Raw genomic sequence first — 22,232 nt, 5'->3', positions numbered from 1 at the left:
GGAAGGGAAGGGAAGGGAAAGGAAGGGAAGGGAAGGGAAGGGAAGGGAAGGAGACTGATTTTAGAGGGTCGCAATTGAGCAACATGCTTTTTCTTTGAATTCTCATTCATAAACACAAAGAATAGGTGTTTAGAATGGAAATACTTGTAAGTTCTTCTGCCTTTGCAGTTATAATTTTCCTTAAGAAGGTACTATGACCAGATTCACTTCACCTCATTAATTCAAGTGTCTTTATCCTATAACAACATTCAAAGAGAGTAAACAAATTCTTAAGGAGTCAAAGATATTTCTCTTATTTCACTCACATTTGGAGTCACTTCATGTACAAGTACATAGAAATGAAATTCCAGTGACAGATTATTTACAGCAGAGCAAAAAGCAACTGATAGAATCTTTTTTTTAAAAAAACTTTGTATACATGATAGATCTGAGGCTACTGTAAACAGTGTTGTCTTGGACAGATTGAAGATCCCAGCTCAGACAAGCTTTTGGGAAACTTTCTCATGGACTGTATGTTTGGATGCATGCAAGTATATCTCTCCCTTTTGTAGAAGTCTCTCGGTTCCTTGAACAAGGAAGAAAAAAATAACACTGCTAGTTGGTTAGGTGTAAATTGATGTTGGGTTTACAAGAGGCATGCCACAGGTGCTGACTGCACACCAGTAAGAAAATACTAGGCTCAAGTTTGGCTGCAGAGAGCACTCTCAATGGGACAAGGCTGTGCAGAGCATAACATCCAACTTTGAAATTCTCTTTTCCAGTAACTTTACACTCCACTCACTGTTATAATTCTTCCTCTTTCCCCCACATATACAGTATTGGTCATTTTTTGTCTGGTGTGAAACTACTGTATTTTGTGAGCAGTCTGGTTTCTTCATAGCCCTGAAAGGCCTCCAGGTCTACAGTTGACTTCTCCCAAATCCCTGGAAAGTAATTGCCACGTGGCACTTACCTCTCCTTCTCTGGGCCACGGCCTCCCATTCTGTGTGTATTTGCTTTGATTCTGGCGCTTCTTTTGCCCTCCATCAGCAAATTTGCACAGTAAAGGCTCAGTGGGGGCTGTGAAGACAAGAAACCCAGTCTATATTAGCAACCCCCCAAAGAAAGTGATTATACCAGCAACAGTAGTGCTTTGTAATACTGATCTTTTGAAGTAAAATCTTGCCTTCTGCAGATATTTTTTGCCTCTTTCAGCCTTGACTCTGCTGGCAGCTGTTCTTACTAACTAAGCTTCAAAAATATATACTGGCAGCCCTTAAAAGAATTTAGCAAATATTGTTGAAAAAATAATCAGCCTACGCAGAATGTTAAGTTGCTGCAGTGAAATAGTAGAGTCAGGCATTAGTTCCAGCTAAGTTAGACACGTATTCATGACCAGCATTAGTGAAGGATAAACACTGTTTTACTAACGCAGCTTTCTGTTTTTATTGTAAAAACTTCGCAAGAATTTGTTTAGAGAATAAGTGTTCTCACTATTTTTGTGTTTCTCAGCACTCAATACGTTAAATTCTGAATAAACAGAATAAAATAGACAGTTTTGCCAAGCATGGCCCAATTAGCTTTCTTTTCCTCTTAACTCCTCTTTTAAGCAAGTTGGCAGCTGAAACAACTCCCTTCCTCTCCAGCTGGGCTCTGATGTGGGAGAATACAATAGTGAGGGTGGCTGGAACTCCAAGAATGATGGACATTCCCAGAGCTACACACTCAAAACCCCAGCGCACAATAGAGTCTGCTAGTGAAGAAATTAACCATACACCGAATGGGTGCCACAAGATGGGAACTTTGTGTCCTGGGATCTTCTCCTACCAACCAGCTTTTAACAGTCTGTTCTAAAACATTTTTCAGCCCAAGCTGTACATGGCTTGGTAGTGGGAACTTGCCTTGGCTGCCTCCATCTTAAATGAGGTGCCACTGTCTACCCACTGCATTAGGTGGATGTCAGGACTGTCTTTTATTGCTTATATCAACTGGTGAGTAAATCAGTATTGGCTTGGTTGAAAGAAATCTGAAAATGATGTTTCACATCTGAAGCTTTTTGGAAATTTTGAATTCCCAGGCATTACATGTCGAGGCCCTAATTAATTAACCAGGGGTTTTGATAGGAAAAGGCAGGAAACATAGTTTTTCTCTTCATTTTCTGTTTCAAGGAGGCTAGAAATGTTGAAAAAATAAGAAGGAAGAGATAAGAAGGAAATGTTGCAGTAAGGGGTTAGTCAAGTTGCTGACTTTTATTTGTAATAAAAATAATGATTTGCTTGGAGAATTAAATAAGCTTGTATAATGTTAAAACAAGCTCTCCTCCTTCAACCTCTTAGTTATAGCCAGCTCAAAATGGGTCAGAAAGCATTAATTAAAAATGTGATCACTTGAAAACAACAACAACAAGCAAGGTACACAGAGAATCTCACATCAATACCACAGTTTCTCATTGGGATTGCATCATTTTGGCTACTTTTGAAGCTCTAACAGCTTTGTTTTTTCATTACCATTTTACCAGGCTAGTAATTTCCAAGGTCACTAGAAACTGAATTGCAGGGAACAATCCATTATTGGCAGAAAGCTCAACTGTGTGACCCCAGAGGTCTTTCCCCACCTCTGACTTCAGTTATTGTATCAGATTTTGGTAGAAGTAATGTTCAGCCAACCATTTTAAATTTAAAATAATGAAGGTTTAAAAGCATCCAGGTGGCTGTGGAGATTCTTTCTGCAGATGGAGAGATTTTACGGGGCTGACTGCCCTCCACTTCTACCAGTTTTACTCCACAGTGCGATATAGCATAATTTTAGAGCAGTTACTTACAATTCACTTTGATGTGATTGTTAGGGAGGAGCAGGTGCTAAGCCAGCGCTAGAGAAAGTCCTATTAAATATCACATTTGATGCTTCAAAAGCTTTTTATTTCAAGTGCTGAACAACTATCAATCACCATATGATATTAGGAGTATCAGAAGTATGTGAAAACAATCTGAATGTTGCATATTTACATGTGCCATGATCATCTGCTAATGTACACATGTGCTGTTAGCCTATATGCTATGATGTGGCACAGCAATCAAGTAAATCATATGACTTACTACATATCCTTCCTATAAATTAGTCAACCACAAATGGGAAGCTGTTGCCATTTCTGAGATTCCCATTATTCAGCATTACCATATGACAACCTTTTATTGTTAAGTTGGGCCTTCCTAAAGTTAACCGAGATTGGCAGACATCATTGAACAGATGTGCCAAACAACTTTACACCACACCTAGAAAAAATGTGGAAAAACAAACTGTACTGGCTTTTTGGGGTCAGATGGAAAAGGACAAATGAACCATGCCCTGCACAGGCAAGTTTCTGCAATAGGAGGCTTTATTACTCTACAGAAGACTGATAGGAATGCTGGGAAAAAGATCAACACACACCAATCAACATTAACATAAGCATAAGGATGGGAAGAAAATGTTCTGGCAGGAAGATAGAGTCAAGTTCAGATTTTTTTTATTAGTTGATATTCTTTCTTTCCTTTTTAAAACAAAACACTGGGATGTAGCAGATTACATCTAGAAAAACAGAAAATGATTTGAAGAGATTTAGATCTTAAAGGTTTACACCTGGGAACAACTATGGTAATAACCTCACAATGTAAAGAATTCAACCTCTATTACTTCAGAAGTAAGATAGAATGTAAAAGAATCTTAAGAGTTCAAATGTTGCTCTAAGTACACAAAAGAACTCAAGTCTCTGATTTATTTCAGCCCTCTTGAAATCCCTTGTAAGGCTCTTAACCTTTGTAAGCTCATGTGCACATGAATATTTGACATTACTACAATCATTCTCACTAAACAAATATATAACAACAGAGGATACTGGAAAGAACATATCCTGTTCCATATATCAGAAAAACTATTTCTAAGTAGAATTCTTTATGAATGGTTTCAAGAAATGTCCGAAGTGCTTTGAAAATAGCAAATTTACTTCCAACAAAGAAGTAAAAAAAATCATGAGTAATAAGATTGCCAATTCAAAAATAATTTATTCAAACTATATCAACATTATGTGACTAACATCAAAGGACTGGGATATTTTACCCCTAAATACTTATGAAGGGGAGGAAGAAAAAAAGGGGAATCTTTCAAACTGTTCCTGTTTTTTGCTGTCTTCCATTCCAGACAGATGCTCCTGAATATATGGACTGAATTTTTTTACCTTTTTCTTCTTCCTATGTATGAATACACTGACTGGAAATAAATGCCTCTTTTCTCACCTTTTGCACTGCTGACTTAATAGAAAATGTAATTTGAGTATCTTTATATGGTCATATTTTGAACTGATAAGCACATATTTTTTTTGTATGGCTCTCGACAACCTCCAAGTTTTCAGCATGTGTGGTATTTTGAAGCATATCTGGAAAATCTGCTGTTGGTATTTTCCTGTCAGAAGAGTGAGAATTGATTCACTCAAGATAAATTTCAAGCTATTCCATTCTGATAAACTCTTCAAGATAGAAAGCACTGCTCTTTCTTTGACTTCTACCTGACAGTAACAAATAAAAATATCAAGAATAAATAGCAGTTCTAACCTGAACAAGGTTCATTAAGCCATTATCCATTTTTCAAGGAAAAGATTTAAATGCTTGCTGCAGTTCCCATCCAGAGCCTGCTTGAGTTAATAAGACATAAATAGATCTGAACTTGGCTTTCAGTCCTGAGAAGGAAACGGGATCAAATTGATAGTGCTTCTAAACAGCATCTGCCAAGACATTCAGAGCTGCTTTAGGAGAGGGCAGTTGCTGCAAGTATTCAAATTCTGTTCCCATGGAACAAAATGGCGAAAGCCCTATCTCTCTTCAATCAGACCCTGAATTTACTGTGAGAGTTTAGTGAAGGTGAAAGAGAGAGACTGGTTTTATGTCAATCAAGTCTGTCAATATTGTTGGAGCTCCCTTAGGAGCTCAACTTCTCATGCTCTGGTACTTTAGGTAGATTGACTGTACAGACAGACAGCACCAAACTGCCAAATGCCATTATACCTCCAAAGGCAACACTGGTATTTAAAATAGGACAAAACCTTTAGATGGAAAGAGACTGGGATAATAGTGTCCCCTTCCCATATTTGGCAGCCTCTCAACAGATCTTCCAGGACAGAAAAGCAAATTCAATTGAACTGGAGAATTCATCAAAAAAAAGCAAACTCCTAGCTAGTTCGGAATACATTATTTCCTTTTACTCTTTTTCATTCATCAGAAGGCTGATACACTCAAACTTCTACATATACAAAAATGTATATATTCATGAACATGTGCTTCATAAAGGATTGGGAAGACGAAAGCTGTCATTTGCATTCAGTGAATTTGTTTCATTATTTCAGGTGCTCAGTAAGTTTTTCTATCGTATACTGAGAAAAGATTGTAGTCCACCACTTCCAATTGACAGTCATATCACACCGTCTGTCCAGCAGTTGCAAGAATTACAAACACAGCAAAGTAATAACAAGAACATATTTATGTATTTTAACTTGTTTCACTATGAATATTTTTTGAGGACAGAATATTTTTCAGCATGTCAGGAAGAAAGTAATCTCATCTTGTGCAAAAATGAAGATAACGTTTCTAGCAGAGACCTTAGCAACAAGTGTGATATGAACATTCATGTGGATCTCTAAGCTCCTTCATTTTGTTAATGTGATGAAAAATGATGAGAAAGTCAGCGCCATTAACAATGAACAGTCAGTGCACAGTCAATGATTTTTTTTCAAAGTATGTTTTCAGGAGAAGGTTGGATTAATTTATTTTTCAGCCCTGGCAAACCCTCCTCCACAATAGAAAAGAAGTAGAGTAATAATTGAGTTCACAGTTACACCAAGCATTTAAACTGATCAAGTTTTACTATTTTTCTTCACTTATTTTCAAATTTTGACAGCACTTTTATGTACAAATCACACTGAGTATTGGACTGAAACATCCATGCAAGCACACAGTTGTCTGTCACAGATCAAACATTAGTTCCACAGTAATACCAAAGCCACTTTGCAAGTAGACCTGTTAACTCGTACAGTATTTGAGAGGGAGATGTAAGAGACATAACATCTCTAAAAGGAAGGCACAACAGATCAAGTTAAGGTGCTGATATGGATGCACTCAGCAGGACTACAGGCTCTTCAAAACCTACAAAGTTTATTTACAAAATGAATTTTGCAGTTTTAAGTTTTAAAACTGTAGCTGTTTCCTGATCCCAACAATAGAGCAACTAATTGCTCCAGTGAGTCTACTGATTTCTAAGAAAGTTCTGACACACAGTACTTATTCACCAGTAAGTAACAAACAAACAAAACTCTAAATTCAAGGCAGATTGTAGAACACAATCATAGTTATTCTGCTCTTGGAAAATGAAGAGGAAAAATTACAAAAGACAGTACGTGACACAAAAGTACAAAAGTATACGTAAGGACAAAGCATTAGCTGAGTAAGGAAACCGTAAGTAATGAAGCAAATAAATGCATCATTTTGTCCCATACAAAGTACTTGACTTGTTGAAGGACAGAACTGATCATTTTGTGGGGTAAGAGATTTTGTCCCACATGTCCATAAAACTGGATATGAGATCACAGGATAAACTCTAATATATATACATAAAGGCAGAATGAAAGTGCACTATTAGATGTTCAAATAATTTCTTGCTGTTCAATGTTTTTGATTAAGTGATCCTACACACACAGGTGTCCATATATGTGAAGAATGGAAGCTGATGTCTTTAGAGTTATAGAAATAAACTCAAGCAGTATATAGTATATTTGTCTCCTCTCCCAGTAGGTTTACAGTTGCACTAAACTAGATGATATTCAGTGTACTTACACAGCTGATTATGAAAGAAAACAAGGAGTTAATATTGCATTTCATTTCTAGAATGTATCATTTTCACAGTGTAATTGTGGAAATTGAGGAAGCAGTTTTTTATAACAGAAAAGTACCCCAAAGCAACAGTTAAAAGGCAAACATCTGCTTGGCTAGAAATAAAAGAAAAAAAAAGTGATTTACTTTTGATAAACTATATTATAGCTGAAGTAATTATCTCTAGTTCACCTCTTTGTCTTAGGAAATGGGAAGCAATCCTTTCATCTTACTGTAAAATAATTATTTCTAAAAAGCAAGAGTATATTAGAAAAGGAAAATAAATCCTAGGGGAGAAATAGTTCATCAAGGATAAAGTTAGTGTTTCTGTTATGTGAAACACAAATTATAGAACAGGTAGATCAGGTAATTCTATGCATACGGTGGAGAAACAGCATGCTGACTGTGAAGTGCATTCCAGGTCTTATTGCAATCAATGGAAACACTCTACGTACTACATAAGAAAACTGCACTTAATCATTTAATTGCAGAAGCCCCAACAAAGGTTTGTTAGAGCTGATCAGAAACAACAGCCTGCTTTCAATGAGAAACTGCATCATTTATTTTACAGTTTGTTTCTGTTTAAAAATCTATTTTAGTTTTCAAATTTTTTACAGAACAGCAGATTGAGAGCATCTGGTTCAGGCCTATTAAAACGTTCCTTTCTAATGTTGCTGATAAGGGGAAACCTTTGTAACAGAGAGCATTAACTAGATACATACATTATTTTATGGTGATAACATACAGAAACAGATGCTTCAATACAGCACTGGAACTTAAATAAAAAATATAAAATCAATCCAAATAGTTTAGATTAAATGAAGTATTAAAGTAGTGCTGAAATGTAGTAACAAAATAGCATATTTTTATTTTAAAAAACTCAATTTATCTGCCAACTTTAGTGCTGGCTTCTGTAGAAGGGCATGAATAAGTGAGCAGTGATTCCAGTATAGCATTAAGAAGCTTATTAATTATATTTATTAACTAGTAACTAATTCATTAATATGACATATTTTAATGTTGCATTTTGTCTTTATTTTAAACGAAAGGTCTGAATCAGAGTTCACAGAAGTTGGGGAGAGACTCTCAGCAACTCCAGTGGAATTTGCAGTGCAAATGCAATGAGCTGAATGTAAAAAAACTTTACTGCTAAGTACTTGTATTGAAAGTACCTGTATAGATTTTGGCATCAGCCTCAGTGCCATTTGACCAAAGAGAATTCTGAGCATGGCTTCTTTTTTTTTAGTCACTTTGTTTCTGTGCTTGATGTAATTCTCAAGTTAAAAGTACATTCAGTGTATCAACACCCGTTGTCCTCATACCCACCGGGTTAAGCTCCCTTTTTTAGTGGCTAGCAACTCAGCTCAAACTACGGTGAGTTTGAATCCAAGGTTACTCTAATGGATCCAAATGTAAATTCGAAGTCACTGTGAGGAAGAGCAAATTCAGGCCTGTGATTTTTCTCAGAGAATACAGCTCCCTCAAACTTGATGGCACAGGAATCTTTTGTTTTATTGGAGGTTTCCTGGAACAAAGCTGGAAATATCAGTTGTAGTTCACACTTTGCACCCAGTGCTCTTGGCAACCTTGCACTACTGGATGAACTGGAAGTGCGATCTCTGAGAAGTGATTTGTTTTGATAAGTTTCTCAGTGAGACTTTACAACAAGAGATGTCCTTAAAGCAATCAAAATAACTATGTGCGTCAGTGTGCAGAAAACTTTTCATGCGCCTGTGCTAAGACCTCTATTGTCTATTATTTTAAGACAGTTCCCACAATCAACTGAAATTCTGGACACATTGTTTTCATGCAACAATTCTCCTTACAAATGCTAGAATTTGGAATAACACCTCCTGCAAAAGCACTATGATACACCTCCTTGGATTCCTGCGACACTGGAAGAGCCATGTACCAAAAATTTCAACACTATCATAATTTGGAGAAGAATATTGGCTACAAGCCACTAAAAGCACTACACACATTATCTTTCAGACAGATAATAAATAAATATTGAAAAAATTAGTTATAAAATGTTTTTGGTTAAACTGGAAAAGCCTCACAGTGCTCAACAGAATTGTTAAATGTGGAAGCTTAAGAATCCAACTCACCTTTCCACGTTGGATAAATTTCTGTGTGGAATCTGTGTGCCACAGCACCTCTCTATTTCTCTCATGCCAGACTAACTAAGCAAGGCACTGAATTAAGGCAATCCTACACAGCCCTTTTGTAAACTATGCAAAGGATTAGTAGAATATAAGGATATGGTATTGCAGTAGTGCCCCATCATGCTTTTCCCCACTGACAAGAATCAGCAGGCGAGAAAGTTTTTAAAGAACAACAATTTAAAAAAGAAAGTTTTTCTATATACTTGCATATATAGCAAGGTTCTGCTGCCTTACTGTGTTGATTCCTGTCCCAGATAGCATTACAGCTACAAGATTATATGTTGCAGTAGTGAAGCAGAGGACAGGTTTGAGTTGGCTCATCTTTGTAAGCAAGTAGCTCCCTGACTTTAGTGTATTCCCTTTGCACTGGTAACACTTGAACACTCCTGTACTAAGACAGACAAGCTTTGCATGTTATCCCAGAACTGCAATCTACACATAGAAGTTAACTGAAAAAACCACCCACTACAAGTGAACCCCAAATCATTCTTTAAATTCCCTCTAGGAAGATACACCTTTTTGCCCTCTCCCATAGTCTCAGAAGTTACTCTGGATGAAAACGGAGATCTTATATTTCTTACTGTTCAATTATTAAGGAACAGCAACGAAGTCAGCTTCATTTGAAAGGCTCAGCGATTTTTAAATGATCTCATGTACCATAATTTATAATGGAAAATCAGGTACAAATAGTGTGAGATGCTTTCTGGTTCCCCTCTAATGGAAATAAAATGAATCCCTGGTAATGGGTGACCCTACTTGCTTCTGTGGTCACCCATTTTAGTTTTTAGTGTTCTCTTTAGTACTCCCAGGAGAAAAGAGCAAATGCAAAGCTTTTATCTATTGCTGTTTCTCAAAACAATAGGTCTGTGCTTCTGCTATAAAATCTATTTTTACTATTCACATAAACTAACGTTATTGATCACAGAGACTTTGCTATTATCCCACTAAGAAAAACCTACTTGTACTGACAGTCCAGAGACAAAATGATTTGAATTTAATGCAGCAAAAAGAATTAATTCTGGCTTTGCTAATACAAGGTTGTTTTATGTCCCTGTTTAAGTATTTATTATTTCTCATTGAATCTATTTACAATTTTAAATCATTACATTATTTATTAATTTTTATTTCGCATTTATTTATATAAACCAGAAAGTCACCATCACATTATTCTTTGTCTGTGTGACACTTCTAGAACTAACACCACAATTAAAAAATAATAATTTCAAACATATGTTTTTAATATAAACAAGGAAACCTGGCCAAATGTCTTATGTCAATAGAATGATTTTTTTTTTCCACCAGCATTATTATAATTGCTGTATACAGACATTTATTTTTGACTAATTAATGTTGAGTCTTGGCATTCTCTGCTCACGCTCCAACATATGCATACCATTAATGTTCAGAACAGCTTATTCAACCCAGTGTTAAACGGCATGAGGATAAGATGCCTCAGTTATGATCATTAGCTTATTTAATTCAGATGTGCATGTTTTAATACTACAATTTGTTTACAGATTGTGGAGAAAGAAACATCTGCTGTGTCTTTGTGAATGGTCCTTGCAATAAAGAAGTGGACATACCTATGTATATATATAATGTCTCCATTATTTGCAGCTCTACTCATAGCTTGCTAAAAAGTAGCAATGGAAAATTCTTAGGATGGGAGAAAAGGTTTGGTTTGTATATAGATGAGCTGTGCATGATTGAAGCAGTGACACACTGCCAGAATCAAACAGCATATTCCTAAAAGCACTGATTCATGTTGACGCATGGAATATTCCTGAGCAAATGAAACATTAATCCCAATTTTTAATCGGTTCAACAGTTTAAAAATATTAAGAAATAATGTATATTTTCTCAGAATGCCTAATGAAAATCCTTTTATTTAAATCACTTCTAATTAACACACGTTCCAGCAATGACTGCTGGGTGCAGAAGCAAAAATTCCAATCACTTAGAATTTAAAACATAGCCAAGCAATATCATTTTGCTACTACTGTGAGAAAGAAGGAAAAGCTGAAGGGAAAATTCCTTTTATTGTTATTACCCTTCTTTCATTTTATTTTCTGGATTCACTGAAAGACATAACGTGGGTGCTTTAAAATGAGCTAGTTTGCTAGAAGTTACCACACAGTATTGCCAGCTTCCTCGCTTAAATGTGGGATCACCTTTAAAGAGTGGATTTGACCCTGACTGTGGCAGAGTGTGGGCAGGCATAGGTTACACAGCAGAAAGCATTCATCAGACGAGTGACTGACTGATTCTTAGAGGCAGGATTTCATTTTGCTGTGGTGGAGAATACCCAAATCACACTAAGCACCTTGGACAGTCTAATTACTGTGTGCTACAAAACCTCCCTGCGCACTCCACCATCTTATCCTTTAAACTGGCCCAGGGGAAGGGAGGGATTGCTTTGGAAACCACACATAAGTAAGGACACTGATGCCCCTTCCCTATTTCTCCTGGCAGAAGGGGTGAGCAGTAAGTACTGCTGGCTGTGCAGAACTGTGGGACATGCTGCTTCTAAGGCCAACATGCAAGCCCCAAGCCCATGGAGCAGGCATTTCTGGGTGCTACCAAACCAAACCTCACTGCTCCCCTCACCAAACACCTGCGGGTGAGAAACAAATGTGGCACTGGCATATATTTGCTCAGAGAAGAAGGAAGGGCCGTGGAAAAAATCACTCAGCAACTCCATTTCCTGGAAGGGCAAGGTGGCAATGTGACCCTGAGGCCTACCACCACCTGCAGCTCCTTGCCAGGATGTGGGGGCTTTGCTCCAGCTTACAGTACTTGTCTGCCTTCAAGGCGTAACTGTACCTGTGATTTCCATGACAGAAAGCTGTACAGTGGAGTCACTGGGAATTTTCCAGTAAGTCACCTATTTTTTAACGATACTTTATCTGAAGGAAAGACAAAGAAGTGAAATCAAAATCATTTCCCAAGGCAATGGAAGATCTTACTCATGTGCTACGACAAAAGTCAATTTCTAACCCTTACAGCTTAAAAAACATTTATTTCCGTCTGAGACAATATCCTAGAGTATTAAGTATATAACACTAAACCCTTCCAAATTTTTCAAGTGCAGAGCTCTCAGCTGAAGGTAGACAAGGAGGCAAACTGACATATTAGAGACTGTGTAATGGCCTGTTCTCCTTTAACACTGTGTAGTTCATGTCTTGGGGGTTGCAGGAAGGTCATACTACATCCTGCTTTGCCACAGGTAAAAAAAATTAGGAAAGGAATGTGATCTCAATACTAAGACTGGAAAAGTAAAAAATGGATCCTCTACTTTTCAGTTAAAAATACAGGAAAAATAAGAACAGGAGTGAGCCAAGCACAAGAATGAAGAGGGGGAAATAAGGCATAGGAATAGGCAAAGAAAAACACATTAAGGAAATGAAGAGAAAAACAGGAAAAGAAGGAAGAGTAATACTTCTGAATTGCCTTTGAAAATGTTCTAGCTTCACACAAAAGCAAATGTAATTGATATAATTTCTGGAGGACAACAGGGCTGTGATGACTACCTGGGTCTTCACTAGTACAAAGACTTCGGGAGAAAAAAACATTACAACTGAACAAGTAAATGAATGGGCTAAATGTTACCGCCTATGTCAAAAGGAAGAACAGAAGTCTATAAATGTATGTGTTTTTATCTGGAATACAGACTGAAGACTGGTTCTGTTGCACTATTAAGAACCCACTAAGACTGTGGATATTCTCAGAGTAACCATATGGCATTAAAACACAAATTAAACTTAAAAGACAGTAGAGTCTCCTCTACTCAAAAACACCAAGGCCTTATTATCAAAGTCAGTTGAAAGTTTATCTCAAAACTCTATGGATGATTCAACACTTCTATGCCACAGAGATAAAATTAGAGATGACTACATGACAGATGAAAAATCACAGACATTGCATGCAGATAAATTAGGTTATGGAAAAAAAAAATAGGAGCCTCTAACACTAACCCCCACAATTCTTTAAGGCTCCAGTCCCTATCTGGATGGGATCCTTCCTTGATTTACAGGCCCAGGGACACAGCCATGTCAGCAGGATGCGAGCATTCTGTGTGCACCTCCACTCAAAGCATGATTGCAGCCAAACAGCAATATCAGAGTCAGGTCTGACAAAAGCTGTCTCCAGCTGATATGAAGCAGCAATTTTCTTCAGAGCAAATGATTTCATGAATCAGCCAGCAGGGAGTGACAACATTCTGCTGCCATTGACTAAGTGTATGACCTCTGGGTTGCAATTTCCAGCAATTTAATAAGAGTCCATTGCAAACGTGATCATATTTTTCACTCTGCTGTTAACAGAGATGCTAATATAACTTTCAGTTTCTTTTTTTTTTTCTTTTTTTTTTTTTTTGCCAGCTTTATTGCTTATGATATAGTATTTCCCTGGAGACAGAAAGCAAAGTCTACCCCATGATGCTAATAAAACTTGAAGACGACATAGTAGAGTAAGAATTAAAGAGCAACAATTTTTCTACTTTGAGGAATGTGGCAGGCCTAGCAGAGACCTCCTAGCTTTCTTCTGCCATGAAAAGGCCAGCTCAGTACAGATCCTGCTGAACTCTGCAGCCTGATGAGAGACAAATGGACACAAGTGAGAGAGTGAAAACTTTTCTTCCTAGAACATCTTCCAGTACAGATCCAGAGCTGGTAGAAGAATCCTAGTCCTGAGGATGGTCAGAAAAGGAACAGTGAAGTTTAAATCAGTGATAAGGTAAAGACTGAATAACAAAAGCATGAATATTTCTAAAGTTTAAATTATTCTCCAAATACTTCAGCTGGGGTTTGTGTACAAAAAATCTACCGATAACAAATCACAGTGCATTATTGTCAGTATTAACGCTACACTAGTAAACACAATGGTAAAATACTGAACTTCTTTATGAGACTTCATTGCAATTCTAAAACATACTAGAAAGTCATTTCTTAATGGCTTTAATAGCAGAGGCGAGAAATAATGGAAATCTAGATTTTATTCAGCATCAGGATTCCAGCTGATTGCTGCTCCTAAAAGGAACACCAACAAATGGTAGAAATGTTGCTATTAAGCCATATTTGTTACTCTGAAGGACTCACAATCCCACCTCTTGGGCTTTTATCAGTGGACAAGATAGAACCTCAGGCTCTACAACTCAGCTCTGAACTGAGAAGGAGGAACTTCTAGTACTGGAGTGCAACAACAAGTGATAACAGGACTCCTTGGCAAGGGTGGAGGAAGATTTATTGACCAGGCCACTCTGGACTTGTTGGAGGAGCAGAAGATGAAAAATGTAAGATTCTTTTTCTCCATGTCTGTCTAAAGTACCTAGGGATTTTGACTACTTGGGCATGCACCATACTACTAATGTGTATCTATCAAAGTATGCATTCAGTGGAACAGTCATATTAGACTTTCTGGAAACTTTCTGGTCAGTTACATGGTATGTGCACAGTTATTTTTTTTTTTTTTTTTTTTTTCTGTTCTGTTTTCCTATCCTGGAGAGAATGTATTTTCTGGGCAGAAATATCAGTACATTTGTCATCTGATACAATCACTCTGAGACAGGGCTCAGAACAGTCTGCTTGCACCAGACTGCATTTGCCCATGGATAAGCAAAAATAAAAGTGCATTTGCACAAAGGCTCTTGCTTTTAGGATGCTTTTCTGCCAAGGTAGAGTAATACTGTACACTTGCTCCAAGAAGGCTTGCTTTGCAGTATGAGAAAAAAATATTTATTTGCAGTGGTCAATTTGGACCAAACAAGCCCGCTTTTATTATCAGTTTTTACTGCATTTGTATAACATATAAATGAGCACAAGTTATTCCAGGTTTAAGCAGAATCCCTATTCCTGCTTTATAATTCCTTTGTAGAGCCTATGATACTCACTGATCTATTCATATTTATATTATGCATCTATACTAACTTTGCAGGATTGGTGTATGAGCATGCTTATACAGTTCTCAAGCCATCATACTATGCTCCTTCAAGTTAACTTTTGCTGCCACTTTTTGCATACTTAATAAGGTGGGATTTTTTTTTTTTTTGGTCCCTATTATAGGCTTTGTAGACATTGCAAAGACCTCAAAAGCACTAATGAATTCATTCTCCCAGTATGTAGTATTCTCTTGTTTCACATAGAGATGATCCGCAGAACAGAGCGATTGCAAATTGTCCAGTGTCACGCAGGCTGTGAGTACAGATCTCTTGAGTTCTTGGCAGTATTTAGACTAATCCTCCTCAATGAGCTCTGCCTAGGTGCTTTATTTTCTCGGTCTCCTTTCCCCTCTACTCTGAGCAAAGATTTCTTTCACCAATCTGAGCTTGCCATACCACAACCAGCTTCATTAGAAGACAGCTCCATTGTACATTGCCCATGAAAATCCAGCCTGTAAGGATAATTTGGATTATATGCCATTATAGGTATGTTTTTGTCTGTGCACATAACATATACACGTCATATACACAAATAAGTGTATGGTACATCTGTGGAAAGTTATCAACCACAGAACGTCAGAACAGTCAAAGTGAAATAATTCTAAACCTGCAAGCAGACCTGTGCTATTTACTGTAATATTTAGCAATTCCTAGCTCACATTGCTATATATCCCTAGAGGGCAATGTCACCTAATAGGTTGCACACATGTCACTGTTGTCTTCGTATAAAGTCAAAAATAATGCTACCAAAAGACAGGAATAAGTCTTTACTTTATAAAATTTAATTTAGATAATATAGATTTGTTCCTATTTACTTTCAAGAAGTTTTATAGACTGATTTCAAGAACAGCAAAGTACAGCTGATTTCCAAAATCTACCCACCTCTGCAAACCTCTGAGATTTTCCTAATGTATCCCTATGTCAAACACTCTCAGGTATAAGTGAAGAGACACTGAGGCCTTTGAGAATAGCATACACAAAACCAAATACACGTGTAAGAGAAACTTGAAGGAAAAACAAGATGACCATTTTCTGCCCTACATTTACTGCCTTGCTGCTTTGCAATCAATATCCATTTTTGTGAAGCTCAGTCTCCTGTTAGAAAGGCCCACTGCCAGCACCAGATCTCCCTCCACATTTATTCTTGGTGTTGCTCAGCTGGTATGCAATGGCTTTAGCAGCTCTACCAAATGCCATTTCAGTGTTCTTCTTGAAACCCCTCACTTTAACAGCAACGTGATAACTCTAAACAGAAAAACAAGTTTGGGGAGTTAAGTTCTGCCACAAAGCTACTGGCAGCACGACTACAATGGAAGCTGTGACTGTTCAATGTCTTTCAGAATCAGAATAATGTCATGTAATTGCTTTATTGATGGACTTATCAGCCAGTCCTTGAAACATAACAATGTAGGCTTCTGCTTTTTTGCTTCCTTTTTTTTTAAATGATTGATAATTATTTCACAAATGTTTTCCCCTGACATTTGATTTGCTAGATAATACATAAACATACAGTTTCTAATAGGTTTTCTGGCTTTTTAACCTAATTTCTTTCCTCGTTACTTCTCATTTCATTTCCAATTCTGCTATAAAATCTATTCTTCCTGAAGCTTTATTGTGTTAGCTGAAGCTCCCTCACTTTTATAATGTAAGGAATATTATAAAGTAACAACAAATTTAAAATCAATGGTAGTAGAGAAGCTAAAATGTCCCATATTTTTAATTTTTTTATTTCATGTTGAACCACTTATCACACATTCTTTCCAAGATTATTCCAAAATTATGGATGAAACTACTAAGTATTTTGTGTGTGTGAGTCCTTAAAATACCTGCCACGTAAGAACAGTTGGGTTGGGCAAAAAATGACAGTTCAACAACAAGAATACATCAATTTTTCTGTCAAATACTGACTTGCAAATGTTACTCTATTGCAAGAATTTATTACCTAATTAGTGATTAGGCAGAAGGCAGATCATGGAGATAATCATCAAGAAGTGCAAATTACATCCTTCACATTTTTGTAACGCAGAGAGAGGAAATAATGACTAGAACTTGGGGGATGTATACGAGTTTCAAGAAAACAATGAAAAAAATATGAAATTTAAGGGAAGAGAAGTAGTGAGTAATTATTCCAAATACAGTCACTAATTTCAGAGGAAGTGACTAACAAAGTCCAGTAATTCATTTTTCATCTGAGCATTTATACTCTGGAGTTCTAGCATCAGTTGTTCTGAGAGTATCTTTATATTCCTTACTCAAATTTTCCCTGAATGAAGAATTAATCTGCTTTTTTTTTTTCCCCTTTTTCTTCTTGTCTTTCTCAATCAGCATAAATCTATTCAAGTGAGTGAGATCATGTGATTATTTGCCTTATGGGGTTCATGTCCAATTACTATTCTATTTATAAATGCATGAACACACAGGTCAGTTTTCTAAAGAAAATGACTTAAAGGTCTAAAGAATCATCATCCCACCTCCTTTTTCATTTCTTTGACAAAAGCCTACCAGACTAGTAGCAAGACCTGTTTTTTCTCCAGTGAAGATTCTCAATATGCTATCATTCTTGACACAAAGATCCACCAAGATTTTCTAGCACTACATTAAACAAATTAAGCATGTTTTTTGTGTTACTACATTATTCAAAGTATTGGTCCATGCACTGTGACTCAGAACAGAGGAAGTCTTCTGAAAGAGAAGTCTAAAGAGAACACTTCCAATCTGCTATTCAGCCTATTTCTTCTTTCTAGTCTCTCTTTTTTTTTTTTCTTTTTCTTTTTTTGAAGGTGTGGCTTGGGTAGAAAGGATAACGCAATAATGATCTTCAAGCAACAATACCTGTATTGTAAAATTGCAATTTATTCAGATGTCCTTTCCAGTGTAGCCTAAAGAAATAACCTGACATGCTAACAGACAGGTTTCTATTTAAACAAAAAAGAAAAAAGAAAAGTCCTTAAGAAATAGGCTCTAAAAACCATGTTTTTGACTTTCCTCCTTGAATTCCCCTGACAAAAGTAATGAGTGAGGTGACAGGAAACCTGATATTAATTCTGCAAGTTCTAACTAGATGTGCAGGGGATCTAAGCCCAAGGAATAGAGCTGGAATGCAGAGCAAATAGGCAATTATTCGGAGCAGAAGAATTCTGTGCCTGATGATGACTTGCCTGTCTCCTTTCTCCAGCTGCGGTTCTACAGAGACTGTAATCTTCTATGTTGATGCCTATATTCAATCTTAATGCCTGATATTGAGTGATGGGAAGCTGTAGGAATTCTTGTGAGATTCATCGTTAATGGGTTTAACTCAATTGGCATGTCTGTCTGGGTTATTTCATAAATACATAACCTACACTACGTGATAGGAATAATTAGAAACATCCAAAGCACCCAACTCAACATACTACATTTTGTTGTACAACTTTTGCCACCTTCTGCTTTACCTTTATCTAGTAACTTATCTTTTAAAAATAATAAATATTGGTAGAAAGATATGCAATAATTTTGCAATGCGCTTAGTCATGCATGCTTTCCTGCCTTTGTGGTCTGAGGTCTGAAGGAATCCAGCTCTCAGAAAGCAATTTTTTCCACAAACTGGGGATTGGACTGGGGAATAGGACTGTGCAACAGTAACTGTACACTAGTAGTGAACTGAATGAAAACTGAAGTTCTGATGTACTGCCAGTGCAGACCTATAGACCATTCTAAATTGATGTGAGGAACATCCAGAAAAAGAAAACAGTTAAAATGAAACTAAAGACAATGTATGAAAAAAAAACCCTCATTTCAGAAAGAAAAAAAGATCCTGCTTCAAATAGCTTTTCAAATAGCTCAAATAATTTCATTATTAATTTTTCTGTCTCTTGGTCCTCTCTTTTACAGATCCAGCATCTGCTAACTTTGTTAGAACATGACATGCAGGAGATTTATTTGTCCATAAGGCCTCTCTGCATGAAACGGAATTGCTGTGGTTTCTGACCTATCTGAACACTGTCATTCACAGCACACTGCATTCACTTTTAAGAATGGACTCTCGTGACAAGGATCTCAATGACCCACCAGCAGAAAGATTCTTGGTATTTGCCCCCCTCTTACATTAGTGTAATCAAAAAAAGAAGGAAATGATATAGGGTCCACCCCAGGGGAATGTATTCCACATCACTGTGTCATGCCTCTGACAGATTATTCAGGCATGGTCACACCATGCAAGGCTCCTTCTGCTGTGCCTACCTTTTGTTTTCCTTTTGTCTTCCCACTCACTTCAAAATTAAGGAAGCTTACTGAATAAAATATACATTCAGATCTACAAAAATATCACATGATGGAAAGTGTTCCTACTCAGTCTATACAAAGTACTCCCATGGTTCTATTTTTTTTTTTTTAATAGCAAGTGTGCTGTAAAACAACTACAATACAATCTTCACTTCCAATCCCATCTTAACACATGGACAAAAATTATTTTCTGAAAGCAGAATCTCATCAGATCTTCATATCAGAGTTTGCAAGGCTCTTTTGGAGAGCAATATGTACACACAAGCTTTGGCCCCAGGGACCAAATTAGGCAAGGCTGACAAGTGAGAAGCCAGAAAAACTAAACAAGAGAAATCATATTTCACTTTGAAGATCATATTGATATTGGGTTGTGTTTGTTTTTAATAGTCATGTCTAGTTAATTCCCTTCAATTAGTAACTGTAGAAACTTTGAATAAAAAAAATCATATCACAAAATAATTTAACAACAGTTAATACTACTTATGTATTTCCAACATGCAATTATGCAAATCCACCAAGCACAGTTCTGATTTTATTTTCTTTACTTGGTTGAAATCACTGTTAGAATAATGAATTTACATAATGGCATCTGCTACTCCTGTTACAATTTGTATTTTAAAAACAAACTGTAAGGTAACATGTACAACAGTTTCACTATTCCTGATATCAACTAGTTGCCATTTCAATTTCTTCGTCATTGTTTAGTTAAGGATGTAAATGCGGAACTGAAAGTGAGCAAGGAATCAAGAATACAGACTAGGATATTTACCAGTACTGGTCTAATTTCCAAAGCATACAATCTCTGAAATATGCATACTTCATCTTATATCTAGCTGGAATGTATATGCAGAGCTGAATATAATAGAAGTTCCAATTTTAGAGTACCATGAAAATATGTATATTTTACAAAACCCAAAGCATAAAAACAAAGCTTCAAGTATTCAGCTCAAAACTCTCTGCAGTCTCAATCCTCCAGTTCTCTTGAAATGGGTATCTGAAGATTCTGGGCCCTTCAGTACTATATTGCACAGCAAGTTAACAAAATGGTCCTTCATACATACAGCCTTGTGCTCTAGCACATTTCGAGCTAGCTCTCTCTTGGCAATGTTCTGATACAATTTCCTACCAATCCAGACTTCCCTATTCCACTGAATGACTCCATATTTGGTGACATCTTGTTTTTCTTTACTCTTTTCCACTTCTTAATTGGTTGACTTGAGTCTAGCAGCACTCAATAAATCAAAAGCAAAAATCTTGACTACAAATAGCTTCATGTTTCAATAATCTTATGATTTCACTTACAGAATAGTGCAAAGCAAAACCAAACAACAACAACAAATTAAGGCATAAATGGCACAAAGGGCCAAACATCCTATCATCACCCTCGCCATTATAATGGCTTGGAATTACTGTAACACAAGGGAGTAATTTGTGTTAGGTTCCCAACAACAAAACAACAAAGTGCTTACTACTGAAGTACGAAACAAGAGGAAACATAAACATTAGACAATATATGGCATCATTATTTGCACACAAATAATATAGCTCGTGTCAATTTCTGGTAGTGTTATTGCAAACAGAGTTTCAAATGTGGACCAGGAGAACTGTGATGGTGACTCAGAGATGCCTGTATGCATTCCAGATACAAAAAACCACAGATATAAATATAATAAATATATAATAATAATATAATATATTATAATAATAATAAATAATAATAAATATAAAGATTATATATTTTAAATTAGATATTTTAAATTAGAGATTGATCAAGAAAAACACATTACAACCCAAATGATCGTTAGCTCAAACTGATGTTCAGGAACTTTGAAATATATGAAGTTTCACTGAATGGTCATAAAGCAGGAAATTTTTGTGACTCATTGAGAAAAAAATGCTATGAAAATCACATCGCTTTAGAAAAGAGAAATACTTCTAATAAAATAAAATATGATACTTCTGTCTTCTTCCAAATTCTGGGTTGGTTTTTTGTTGTTGTTGTTGTTTGTTTGTTTGTTTGTTTGCTTTAAACTTCTCTGTCATTGTTCTCAGCTTTTTATGTCATTACCACTTAGAAGTTTCCTTCTCAGTTTTAAATGAGAAAAATTCAACACTTCTTTTACAAGTTGTCAACATCTTCCGAGTTCTGGAACAGGTGCCCTTGTCTTGAGATACCTGTCTTTGTCTCTAACTTCTCCTGCTTTGAGTGACAAAATAAATTAGATAAAAGCAACTAAACTTCAGCGTTGCTGTTGTTGACATTTTCCTCGTGAGTCCTTGTTCTCACCATTTTAAGTCCCTTATTCTAGCTATTTTCAATGATTTCATTAGAACATTTCATTTCTACTTATTTGTCATATATTGTGCTTTAGTTTTTTTTTGATATGAAAACACTGAAATTATGTTGTAACCTGCCTTATGAAACAAAATTCTGAAGTTATGAAACATTTCATAGGATGGTGTTTCCATGTTTTTGGAATTTTGTAACTCTAACATTAAGTCTGAACAAAAAAATGTCTGCCATTCACTGTTTCTTTTGAAACAGCAAAACAAAGTGATGTGTACACATTAAAGGACTTTATTTCCATGTCCATTTATCCTACTACCACAAACATTCAGAATGATTCAAAAGTCAATTACTAATTGTTACACATCTGTATGGTATTAATCATATATGAAATACCAAAAGACTTTGTAGGTGATTATGTAATTACAACTAGGAGAGGAGGTAATAGTGTATGCAATACTGCTCTGGAAATTAACTCTAAGATAATACCTGTTGAGGAGACAACATAATGAGAAATGCAAACAGCCTTGAATAGCACATTTGCAAATAAATGAATTGAAAATAACACATACTTCATATAAACATTTCTTGCTCTCTTTTTGTTAACTCTTCTAAATTGACACATCTTACCATGTTGCAGCAAGACTGCTAATTCTGTGAATATATTAAGAACAAGAAATTCTACCTAGGTGTTTATTTCTGCTGATAGCATG

The 22,232-nt window shown here is 36.3% G+C and overlaps 1 protein-coding gene across 10 annotated transcripts in view; it reads right to left on the bottom strand.

Moving 5' to 3' along the window:
- RBMS3 (RNA binding motif single stranded interacting protein 3) overlaps positions 1-22,232 on the bottom strand; it is a 609,095-nt gene that overhangs the window by 92,969 nt on the left and 493,894 nt on the right. For all 10 annotated transcript variants that reach the window (XM_021386133.1, XM_021386140.1, XM_021386132.1 and 7 more), the window contains one exon: positions 953-1,059. In XM_021386133.1, the coding sequence (XP_021241808.1) occupies positions 953-1,059 (107 nt within the window). The remainder of the gene's footprint in view (positions 1-952; positions 1,060-22,232) is intronic.

Source organism: Numida meleagris, chromosome 2, assembly GCF_002078875.1.
Source record: "Numida meleagris isolate 19003 breed g44 Domestic line chromosome 2, NumMel1.0, whole genome shotgun sequence".
NCBI lineage: Eukaryota > Metazoa > Chordata > Aves > Galliformes > Numididae > Numida > Numida meleagris.
Note: the sequence above shows the minus strand (reverse complement) of the source record. Positions and strands in the feature narration are given on the sequence as shown.